The sequence below is a fragment of the Pteronotus mesoamericanus genome, unplaced genomic scaffold (assembly GCF_021234165.1).
Source record: "Pteronotus mesoamericanus isolate MK-2021 breed Mesoamerican mustached bat unplaced genomic scaffold, CSHL_Meso_final contig_169, whole genome shotgun sequence".
Lineage (NCBI taxonomy): Eukaryota > Metazoa > Chordata > Mammalia > Chiroptera > Mormoopidae > Pteronotus > Pteronotus mesoamericanus.
Window position 1 is genome coordinate 20,718,895 of NW_026555068.1, and position 12,207 is coordinate 20,731,101.

Sequence of the window (12,207 nt, forward strand, 5' to 3'; positions counted from 1 at the left end):
ATATCTTTCTCATGTATATAATATGATTTAACTATGTCTATATGACAAGCAGTCTCTAACAGAAAATATATGAATGGTTAAAATGCTTCAAAATTTTTCAACACAGGTTTTCAGTTGCATCTAATGTATAAATAATGACTTCAATTCGAAAGGCATATAACTTTATAAAAGCCAAAAAAAAGGGCATTTTTCCCTAAAAATTGATTTTATAATGGAGTTTAAAATAAGCATTGTTATAGACAAAGTAGGATTTAGAGCAACTTTCCTAAGTTTAGCAACATTGTAACATGATGGCTTTTAATAAGAATTTTCCTGTTTTTAACAATAATTATGACACAACGATAACAACAGTATTCAAATTATATTTACGAAGATCAACCAGACTCGATTTGGGCAAGGGGGAAAGGTATCCTCAAATCATTCACCGAAGGTAAATGGGAGCTCGGAAGCGTCGGGGTGTGCCAGAGCCTCCCACTTACTTCCACACCCACAGCCCTTCGGGTGGAGGATCCTCAGATAATTATGCTGTGGGAGTGATTCCCCTACCAGCTTAGAGAAGTACTTAATCAATAAGCACGACTGTGGTAATGAAATGGTTATTGACTTTCGGCCAGATGTGGTATCACTATAAAGTAATGAAACTAGGTTTATTCTAGGTCATTGGAAAACATCTGTTTTAAAGTGAAAAAATCGTGGAAATAAGCAGTTAATCGTGCATTTATGTGCCAGGCCTGTATAATAGAAGTTTGTTTTGTATTAAAATGAGTAGAAAACATTCACAAATTCTACTTCTTTATCTATGCGTATATGTGTGTGTGTACTCAGCTTGGAAGCCATTTTAACTAAATGCTCTTACTAATGTTTTGTCCCATCCGCGAGCATTATGAAACCTCCATGGTGCTCTAAGCAGTGCTGTGGACAGACAGGCATGTATCACAGTGCTGAGCTCCGCCTCTGTGAACTAATCTGATTCAATTCAAATAGAATATGTATCTATTGCATATCTACTATGTCATTAGCACCAGGATGCATGTTATTACATGATGTATATAGATATCTATATATATGTATGGCCATCTCCAACAAGAAGCTTGAAATACCTTCGGGGTTATAAAATAGTCAAACATAAAGCAGTCAAAACAATAAATTATTAAGAAACAAGAGGCACATCAAGTGCTGAATGCAACTGGAGAGGGGAGAAGCCCGCAGTTTAACGTGTCTTTTTGATGCTTTCCCAGGTATATGATTCTTCTAGAATAGATTAATTTATGATACCTAAATCAAAACACGTGTGTTCCTTATGTTAATGATCACCTTGCGCTCCCCAGAAGCATTGATTCCATAGAGGATATCCCTGACTGAGGCTGCGAACCAACCCTTTCCCCCTGTCAAAGATCATTCATTGCCAGTCTCACACACGGAGCGGCACAACAGCGTTCTGACTGCTTAACTCAGGGCTGTAGCACAACTTGCCCTCCCGGTTTATTTTATTCTGACGCCTACTGATACCTTTGGCATCTCTGTTGGCAGAGAGGCATGCCCACTAGCCAGCTGTTCCTAATCACCTCCTATGCCCTCTGACATACAAAAGAGTGATTTTCAGAAATAAAGGAAGCTGAAGAAGACACTGAAAATATGCACCCTGCCCCTCTAGACCTCACTTTTCAAAGGAAGTAAAAATTTGACAACTGATTACTGTCATTTGGATGAGGCCTTTTACTGTCACCTGAAAGAACGATGTTTGCAGGGGGACCATGTTTTAACCAGGTGTCTCTGCACTTTTCTCAGAGCCAGATAACAGTGAATGGAAGCTCTGGAGGCGCCGTGAGTCCAATGAGTTACTATCAAAGGCCGTTTTCCCCGTCAGCCTACTCTCTACCAGGCTCACTCAATTCCAGCATTATCATGCCGCATGGCCGGTCACTTGGTAAGTCATCTGATAGCCATGATTTTTATGACAACTTCAAAATAGCAAGTACAAACCACATGAGAGAAATAGAAAGCACCCAAGCAATTTTTAAAAAGGAGGCAGAAATATTCAACACATCACTATTTAATGACCTTGTTCTCGGGGAGGAATTAGGTACTGTGTAAATTCAGCATCGGAAGAAATAGGCACCCAGCTATTCAAGGCAATGAGGCTTCTTCTGTACCCGACTCTGGAGAAGGCTGTTCTATGCCTGGGGTGTGGGTGGAAAGGAGAGGGTGGGCCTGTGGGGCAAAGAGCGTTCACAGCGCCAGGGGCAGTTCACACAGTAAATACCGCCCATGTTCAAGGCACCCTGGTCTTTGACGGAAAACTTTCATTATAGAAAAGTCCTTAGATGTATATAAAGAAGCCTTGGTTAACAGTTAACACAGTCTAATGGGGGATGAGGGGCGGACTGCCTCACAAAGCAGTAAACTGTTCGAACTGAAGCCAGAAGACCATCAGTCAGGGATGGGAGTTCCTTTAAGTGATGATTCCAGAATTTCAAAGAGACATCGTTCTTAATCTTTTGGGAATTAAGAATTGGGTGAAAGATACAGCTTTCCTCCAGAAACAGAATAAACCCTTGAACATTTATAAAAACTTTTCCAGCATGTAATTTCACGGGGCTCATGAACCCTTCAAAGCTTCCCGGAAAAGAAACTGTGCTATCTAATGATAGAAACATTTTTATGTGGCAAAAGATACTATAGAAAATAACATCATAAATATTTCTTAGTTTTTAAAAATGTAAAACATTAATGCAGAACATTTAAAAAAAAACAGACTAAATCAAACCATCATCTGAAGTCACGCTGAAGATGATGTCATGAGGCTGACCAAGGGTTCCCTGGGCGGCAGGAAGCAGCGAGGGAGGCAGGGGAACACGGGATCGCAGCACAGCTCCCCGAAAAGTGGGAGGAGACCCAGTCTCCTGCCACCAGCCAAGCACAGAGAGACAGGAACTGCAACACAGGGCTTTAACTCCATTCCTCACTGCCAGCAGGCAGCGTCCTCTCTTCCCCAACGCTGGCTGTGTATTGAAAGGACATGACGCTATTAGTTCACCCAGGGAGAGTCAGCCTGTGCATTGTGGTACTCAACTTCCATGTCAACAAAACCTCTACACAACTCACGCGTGGCCAGGAGACTCATTAAAGGAAAGTCTAAATGTACTTGCACCTTTTCTAATGCTGCTCCTGGGATCACCTGTAACTCTTACGATGATGTCCTTTTAGAGTATAAGAAAGCAGAACGTCCTTGTGCCAAAATGTGGCCCTTAAACAGTATGTTACAGGTGTTGAATTATAATGGGAGTCCATTATATCTAGATTTTTTTACAGAACTATGCATTATCACACAGCTGCAGCAAAACTCTACAAATTATTCTAGCCATAATATTTTCCCAAATAATTATTGTCGAAGTCTGACTCTTTCTCCCCAATTGCTATTTTAATGAACACAATTTTTTCCTGCCACCTCAACAAACAAAATATGTAAATACTTGAATGTAGACAGGGTTTTACATTAGAACATACCAATGGGTAGATTTTACACGTAAACTATATATGGAGAGAAATTCTCTATATAAACATTGAACAGATTTCAGCTGGCCAAGCTGAGATAGCTCCTGAGGAGAATGTACAAATCTATCCTGCCCTAGGGAGTTAGTGGACCATGTAGGAGCATAATAAAATAAGAGGCTAACTTGTAGTAAATGAGCTGTAAGGTCATAGAATCTCAGGAGCCATAAGTGAAGGCAGAAGTCAATAGTGTTTGCTTATGCTGGGACTTTGCACATACTAGGTGCTCAAAAAATCTGCTTTTTGATAGGAACACTAGATCATGGTTGACTACTCAAATATTTTTAGAATCAAATGGCAAGTCAGAGTCAAATATCACACTGCGTCTTCATTTGGAGTTGCTTGAGAAGATTACTTTTATATACAATGGTACATAAAGCAGTTTTATTCCTAGCCTTATTCATTCCTCACCACAAGTGCACTGAAAGTGCTTTTCTGTTGCAAACTAAATAGAAAATAGCCATAATAGTAATAGCAATTATGGTAATAAATGTTATAATGGATTTTAGCTTATCTCTACTTAACCTTATAATGATGCGTTAAATTTTTTTAATCTTATTTATGATGCTTTATGTAAATTTCCTACAAAAATACAGTCATATCTTTGGAGATATATACAGGGTGGGGCAAAAATAGGTTTATAGTTGGGAGTGCATGAAACATGTATTATTATTAATTTATTTGTGTATATTTTCCATATGAACAGCTGTAAACCTTTTGCCGCACCCTGTACGTGTGTGTGTGATGAAATATTAGGACTTTTCAGCAGCTACCTGAAAAAAGATCTTTCTGAGCGACAGATCTGACAAATCATGGCAAAGAATCATTCTTGGCCACCAAAGTTTTGAAATTTCTTGTGAAAATGAAAAAGAAAAAATAGGAAATTGTATCATCAGTTATACCAGATGAATGGTAATAGTGTTCATTCTCATAAATATCTGTGAACTAAGAGTAAGTGGAATATATAGTACACTAAGTTTCCCCTTCTTTGTGAAAGTATAGCAAAAGTTAATAAACATAGCATGAAGATAGAAACATTATAAATTTCATCTAATTTATACACTTCAGGCAATTTTTATACTCAAGAAGTCATGGTTTTTGGTACTTTAAAATAAAAAAAAATATTATGACCATCATGGCTACATAAATAAAAATTAATGCTAATAATTTAAAATCATTTATTTACCAGTAAGCCTTCACATCCAAATATATGTTTGGCTATGAAGCTGTTTTACTGTGGTTCTTGTTTTCACTTCACTTTTATAAAATCACGGTCAGGGACTCAACAGTTGTATCTTTCATCCTAAGAGCACATTTCAGAACGTTTACACATCGGCAGTGAGGAATTCACACTTTCACAACTATAGGATCAATGTGAACGCGGCTCGGCCTCTGCCCCCTCAAGATCACTATAGGAGGACGAGACGAGATCGTGCGTGTAAAGCGCTTTCTTCCAGAGGCTCGCCCCAGGTCACAAGGTCGTTCACAAAATGTTTACATCCCCTCCCCCACCTTCATAAACTCGCGAGGGTCCTGTTATAGGTCTGTTCAGTGCACACTCCCAGGTTAACAGCGAGCGGCTGACGTGTAAGGTCCATGAGTTAAAAGAGACAGGGATGGAAACGCAGACTGTGTCGCATGTGGCGTAACTGTGCCCGAGGCCCCATTCCTTTGCGATCCCCTGTGCATCACAAGCATTCTGTGTCCCCCCAGATGCCACAGAGGCATACCCCCAGCATGCGCAATCTCTGGACGGCACCCTGGGCAGCTCCATACCGCTGTACAGGTCCTCGGAGGAGGAGAAGAGGGTGACCGTCATCAAGGCGCCGCATTACCCGGGGATCGGGCCCGTGGACGAATCCGGAATCCCCACCGCAATCAGAACGGTAGGAGGCGCCAGCGTGCGCCCCTCGCCTGGGCAGGGACTCCGCGAGGGTGGGCTGGCCGGGCGCTTCGGGCGCCCCCCTGGTCTTAGCTAACGAGGATCGTCCTCGGTGCCCTCCGAGTTCTCATGACCGTTATGTGTGGCAGAGAGAGGACTGTCAATTGGAGAGCATCACACAATCTGCTTTTTCCAGCTTCATTAAACATCATGGAAATGGTGATTTTGTTAAACGACCAAAGTACGTTCTGTTTTACCTTGTACCAAGGAGCATTAGGGCGCTAGAGAGAAAAGACAGGGACGGGGGACCCAGGAGTTCCGGGGCTGCCTTGGACTCCCTCCGCGTCGCAATAGCCCGGGGATTTTGTTGCTTGGAGTGGATGTGTGTTCACATCAGCAGATGGGGAGCTGGGAACTGGGAGCCGGGAGGCGAGAGGATTGAGGGAAAGGACTTAAGGTCACGGAAAGAAAAAAGCCGATGCAAAACCCACAGCTTAGTGTCCCTCTTCAGCTGTGTCTGCTGAGAGCTCTTGGGGATGCTAAGTGAAAGCGTTTGGGGTTTTTTTTTTTCTCTGTGTGTGTGTGTGTGTGTGTGTGTGTGTGTGTGTGTGTGTGTGTGTTTTTTTCTGGTCTTTAAACTCTGCCAAAGCTTTGCTCAGAGTGCCGGGGCAGCCCCTTCTGGCAAAGCGCAGCAGTCGCAGAGGCAGGACTGAGAGCTGGCGGGGCAGGCAGCTGCTCGCCGAGCCAGTCCCCTCGCTGACGAGGTCTGCGCGGGCCGCGCACGGAGGACGTGGGAGCCAGGATGAGGGCGGCAGCGCCTTTGCAGGTGATGTTGGGGGGCGGCTGGAGAGCGGCGCCCAGGCGGCCTGTGCTTGCGCACGACTCCCGCGGACCTGGCTGGGATGTCGCCAAGGGCTACTGCCCTGGGATGCGAACCTGGGGGGCCACAGGCAATAGTGGACAGAGCAAAAGAATGGGGAAAAAATCAGAAAAAAAAGCAGCGGTCCGATGGACGACACACTCAAACTGCACTAAAGACCCAGTGTGGGGGGGTTCTTCTCTCTCTGAATTTGCATGTATTCTGGGGGGATTATGTGTTCTATACACAGACAGAAGAGTTAGAAATTAACTATTCCAAGCTTCTGTATCAGAAGCCAAAAAGTAAATCTGTACAGCCATTCCTGTGGGTTTCATACTTGTCAGATTCTATAAAGACTGAATGTCACTCATTAGAAAGTCCTAAGAATCTATATTGGAACTGATGATTGTCATATTTAAGGGACAGGAAAAGTTCAGGGGTCATGACTGACATTCTTAATCTTATGGTGACTACATGGTTCTGGTGATGCTGTTTTGTTGTTTGTTTCCCCTTTAAGATTTCTAACATAAAATGGTGACATTTAAATATTTTTCCTACTCATGTGTCAGACAGGTGTGCTGTCAGGTACGGTGTCACTGGTTTGGTTTAATTGGTCCTTGAGGCACAATACACACACAAGTTAGGAGCTCCCTGATTCTATATAGTTATGGATTCTGTCTGAAAAAGTTTTATCTGAGACCTCTGGGTGTGTTTCTAAGTCAATAGATGACTTGTAAAAATGACTGTTCAATGTAATCCTTTCTTTAATCCACAAAACATAATTTTCTTAAAAAGCAAGGTCTTGTTTATTAGTTTTTAAAAGGAAAAAAACTGAGATGTTGTAGATAGTGAAAATCAAGTAATATTAAAGTTTTATATCGTTTATGTGCTGCCAAACCCAAAGCAGGTTTAGACATGCATAGGTAAGCACTTGATGCTAGTTTCCCTTCTATAAAATAGAAAATAAAATATAATTCTTAGGCACAGCTGTGCTTCTAGCTGGACTTTGAAAACTTGACAAAGAAGGTATAGTCCTGCGAAGACTTATTCACACTTCCTATTTTTTAGCCTTGCTGAGCACATCCCCAAGTATAGCTGTGTTTATAAATGTCGAATCAGGCCATCTCTGAGCTAAAGCAGGGCCAGGAATCTCCTGGGCTGTTTTTCTTTCTCACCCACATAGAAAGTAATGATTATCAGACTCAAATTGCTCACACAGACATTCTATTGGGTTATACACCAAAGGCAGCAATGTATTGTGTTAAGAGCCTCATTCTAGACAACCAGCATATACTGAGGAAACAAAATTGTGTAAAGTAACCCAGAAGCTCTAGAAAGCCAAGAGTCGACAAATGTACCTTTGAGTTATTTGACCGACGGGAAGCAGCCCCCCCCCCCCCGACTGCCCTCTCTCACGTGACCTGGGCCGTCTGTGTTAGCCTTTTACTGCCATTCTTAACAACAACCACCACCACTAGGGTTCAGATCCCAGGAGACTGTCTAATTACGGCCAGCTAGTTAGGTGAAATACAAGACTCCTTTCTTCCCGTTCAAATACAACATGTTTCAGCTGGGAAGGAGCAAAAATAGAATAGAATAGCTCTATGCTGGTATGTAGAAAATATGTGTATTTCCCCGTTTTGAAAATCCCTGCATGATATATTGATGTAGAGTCCTGATGTTCTGTAAACTGTAGCAATGTAAAAATCCAGGTATGTTCAGCTGAAGTTACAGAAACCAACTGCATAGTGAATTTCGAGTAGTTAGTGTCTGTGCAAGATAATTTTTGAAGGAAACATACAAAAGTAAACATCTTCAAATATGAGTAGACTTCTGTTTACTTAATCCCAGTATTAGCCATAACAGTCTCCACATTGGCATGTATAGAAAGAACTTGAAATGCGCAGAGGACTCCATTTAGAACGGGACAGAGTTTTTGTAACCCTTTTACCAGTTTCACGTTCCCCTTTGCCAATTGACGGGGCATTTCTGGCATCTCTGTGCTAGCCATATAAAGCGAGCCAATGGCAGAATTGAGATCCTGCCTGGCACGTGCCTTCCAGCAAAGGAAGAAAAAACTCCTGTCTGTCAGGACGCATTGCCATATACAGGGATGTGACTTACTCATTAGGCATCCTCGTTGCCTTTGGTTGTGTCCAGGTATGGCTGGAAAACATTTCTGCACAAGGTGGTGCCTTATTTTCTGTGGCTGAACACTGTAAAGGAAATAAAGCTTAATGAAAGAGAAGTCAGTCTTTTATGAAAAGAAATGCCCCTTAAAGATACTTGATGGGCAAATAATAGCCGGACTCCTGCTTTGCCACTGTGCCCCGTCCCACCGGCTCCCACCATCTGACTGTAAGGTCAGCCAAAAACCCCCTCACTTTTCCATTGTAGAAAGAGCCTAGAATAAATGAAGAGGTGATTTGCAACAAAGTAGCCCTTACTATTCATCTGTATTTGTGGTCATTACCAGAATCATAGGTTTCTAGACACCAAAACAAAGTTGGATATAGCACAAAACCCACAATGTCCGGATGAAAAATGCAATGACCGCATTTCTGAGATAGAAATTAAGATAGAAAATGGCAACCAAAGCTCGGCCTAACAAGTATAAGAATATTTCTGTGGCAGTCCTAACAGAATATTTTGAATCAAGAGAATTGCCTCGGAAAATCTGGTATATTTAGCTACCGTACACAGAATGATTGAGCTTCTTGCCCTAGCAGCTCTGAAAATGTTGAGATAAAGACCTTTCCAAGAAAAATCTTTAATTATGGTTATAAAGGTGCCTATCTACTTTCACAGGTACACAACACAGTAGACTTCCATCCAATAACCTGGATTCATTGATTATTTTATCCCATAAATATGTGACACTCCCTATGGTTGTTATATATTGATCATTTCTTAGATTGTAGGCATTATTCTAGACCTTTTTGTATATATCAACTCATTCAGTTTCCATAACAATTCCATGATGTGGAATTGTTACTTAACATGATGTGGAAAAGGTTACCTAACTTATCCAAGTTCATCTTGCTAGGAAACAGTACTTGAGGGAACCAAGCTTTGAATCGAGGTTGTTCTGACATTGATTTTGTCTTCACACTGCAGCCCACGGTCTCTGTCATGTCAAGAGCCAGGGCTGCATTCGGAGAAGCTTCTTCTCTCAAGGGATTTACTATCTAGCAAAGCAAATGATGTATGCATTTTATTCCCAGGTTCAACATTGTTTGAAACAATATCTACATTTTTAGATTTGCTCTCAGACTCTGGCCTGTGCCACTCACTATATTTGGTGCTTTAGTAACTTTGACTAGGAAATATCCATTTTTTTATTTCTCTGAGTCTAAGTTGACCGGAATCTTGTTTGAGTCAAAAATAATGCTTAAACGGAACATTCACTAAAAACTTCTTTAAGGAGAATAATAATTATCACCAAAAGGAGTAGAACACATTATTATAACACTATAACTTTTATTCAGTGATTTTTATATAAATACATTTGTGCAAATATTAACTGCCTAGTGCTGGGCAAAACTATGATTTGGATAAAATAAAACCATAGCATGTATAATGTTACAATTTAGCCTCAACTCAAAAAAATGTGTAATATATTTATGCACGGCATGCATAACTGGACAAATTATTGGTACTGTCATCATAAAATAGACTTTTTTATCATAGACCAGAAATTTGCTATTTAAAAAAGATAAAATATAGAAAGAAACACATTAAGGAACAACGTTTGTTTGGAAGCAGTCTGTGACTGCCGCACATTCTCTCTTACAGACGGTGGACAGACCGAAGGACTGGTACAAGACGATGTTCAAGCAAATTCACATGGTGCACAAGCCGGGTACGTCTGTTGCGGCCTTCTGACCAGGTCCCTGTGGGTTGAAGGATGTGCATGTATCCTCCCCTTCTGCACCGTGTTACTTCACCCAAAATGTCAAGACCCTAGCACATGCCCTGGCTCCCACCCCTTCTTTTGAACACTCCTCCTTACCACACCCCTCAAATCACCGGCACCTGTGCTCCTCCCCCGTCCCATCTGCCAAGAAGCCCTTTACAAGGGGACGTTGCAGAGGTGCCGGGAGCTCTGGTCTCTTCCCTCCATCCTTCTTTACCCGCAGTCTGCACCAGCGTGGCACGTTGCTGCTTAGACACTCGTGATTCCTCTGTCCACCCGTGTCTGCTCCTTCTCCAGAGAGTGGCCATAGCAGGGTCCCACGGAGTTGACAGAGATAGTTAAAGCACTTACCAAAGAAAAACCACAGCCCAGGAGAAAAGGCTCCCTAGGGAAGGGAGGTAGAGGGACTGACCTTGGATTCTGTGAAGAGGGCCACAGAGCAAATACGTTACAGACAAGTGAGGCCAAACTGCAAAGGCCCAGCAAAGAACAATACGCCTGTTTCCTAACAAATTTCTGTTGTGTCTCTGACGTCCTGTCTTCTTATGATATGGTGACGGAAACTGTATTACCGTAATATTTATGTTTCGTTTTCTAGATGATGACACAGACATGTATAATACTCCTTATACATACAATGCAGGTAGGACGGGTTTCCTTGCTCCCAATGCATACCTCACGCCCTGCCGTGCTTGGAAGAACCTCACGCCACTTCTCCACCACTCTGAGTGCATGTCTTCGTTTCCACAATGAGGAGGATGCCTTCCCCCCTTTTTTTCTCAGAGCATGCTTCACAAAAGGATTGATCTTTTCTCATGGAAATGAGAACTAATACTCTTTTATCTCATTCATTCCCACTGTTGGTTCATTCTCAGCTTCAGGAATCTTTAACCCAAGTGTGAAGGCCGGCCTGAAAGAACATACTGTACAGGGCACAAAACAAGATAAAGATCTCCTTTTATCAGCGCAGAGAGCGATTACCATTGCGTAAGATCTTTCAGATACACTCCACAAAAGACAAGTCCAGCACAGTATTCTGTGACCTTGTCCATGCTTTTGCTCCAGAATGCGACCATTCATTGAAGGGTTTCTGAAAATCCCACTTTGCTGGCTCCTGTTCTGACTCAGAGTTGCCAGTGGTCGTAATGGACCGACTTCAATTGCGGGCCTTTCTGCTTGTATCAGAGTGTCCTGGGATCTTGGGAGGTGGTTGCAGGCTACCGTGAGGGAACCCCTTAAAGATGTTTCTCATCATCACTCTCTCCTAAATGTCCCATAGGAGGACCCCACACAGGGCTCCTGGCCCCGCTCAGCCTCAGGCTCCAGACCGCTGCATGGTATCTGTGTTTCCTTTCTTTAGACAGGCTCAGTAGGCCTGTCTCCCTCCCCCGCAAACCCCTTACCCAGTGGCAGCCCCGCTTGGGGTCCCTTTTCCTACCTTGCTCAACATTGCACAAGGGTCTCCCCTCTGGGACACCTGAAGGCCAGCACGCAGGCCCTTGACCTCTTAGGGATTCCGCTACTGGTCTCCAAAGTCAAGTAGAGGGAAAACAAACGAAGCAGTAGTAACAACAACAAAAACGAACAGACCAAGCTTAGAAGTGACAAGACCCCTGGTTTTCTGTCCCCAATATTCACGTGATAGCAGGGGACCCACTGGGATGTTGCCTCAACTTTTATTCCTGGCCACAGGTACCCCAAACTCTTCTTGTTAAAAAATAAAACTCGACTGAATAAATTTTAAAGATCTTATTGGCTTTGGTCAATGATTCATGAATCGGGCAGCAACCCAGCGAGGAACTCTGAGGAACTGCACAAAACGAAACACTTTACAAAGACAAGGAAGTGATACTAGGTGAACAGGCGGATCGGTTTCTGAGGCAACTTTCCCTTAGGGGACAGCAGGGTCCTGTCGGGCAGATGACCTAACTAGCGCTGACCAGGTGGTTCCTGATGGGCCGGTTTAAGATTCCATTTCTGGGAGAGGCCTAAACTATA

General features: G+C 42.7%; 1 protein-coding gene across 5 annotated transcripts in view; it reads left to right on the forward strand.

Annotated features, from left to right (window-relative positions):
- The window catches only part of SORBS2 (sorbin and SH3 domain containing 2), a 155,068-nt gene that overhangs the window by 86,815 nt on the left and 56,046 nt on the right, over positions 1–12,207 (forward strand). For 2 of the 5 annotated variants that reach the window (XM_054566152.1, XM_054566148.1), the window contains exons 6-9: positions 1,789–1,927; positions 5,266–5,438; positions 10,089–10,155; positions 10,808–10,852. In XM_054566152.1, the coding sequence (XP_054422127.1) occupies positions 1,789–1,927; positions 5,266–5,438; positions 10,089–10,155; positions 10,808–10,852 (424 nt within the window). Of the gene's footprint in view, positions 1–1,788; positions 1,928–5,265; positions 5,439–6,102; positions 6,261–10,088; positions 10,156–10,807; positions 10,853–12,207 lie in introns of those variants that run through there. The other 3 variants (XM_054566149.1, XM_054566150.1, XM_054566151.1) reach the window with 2 other exon arrangements.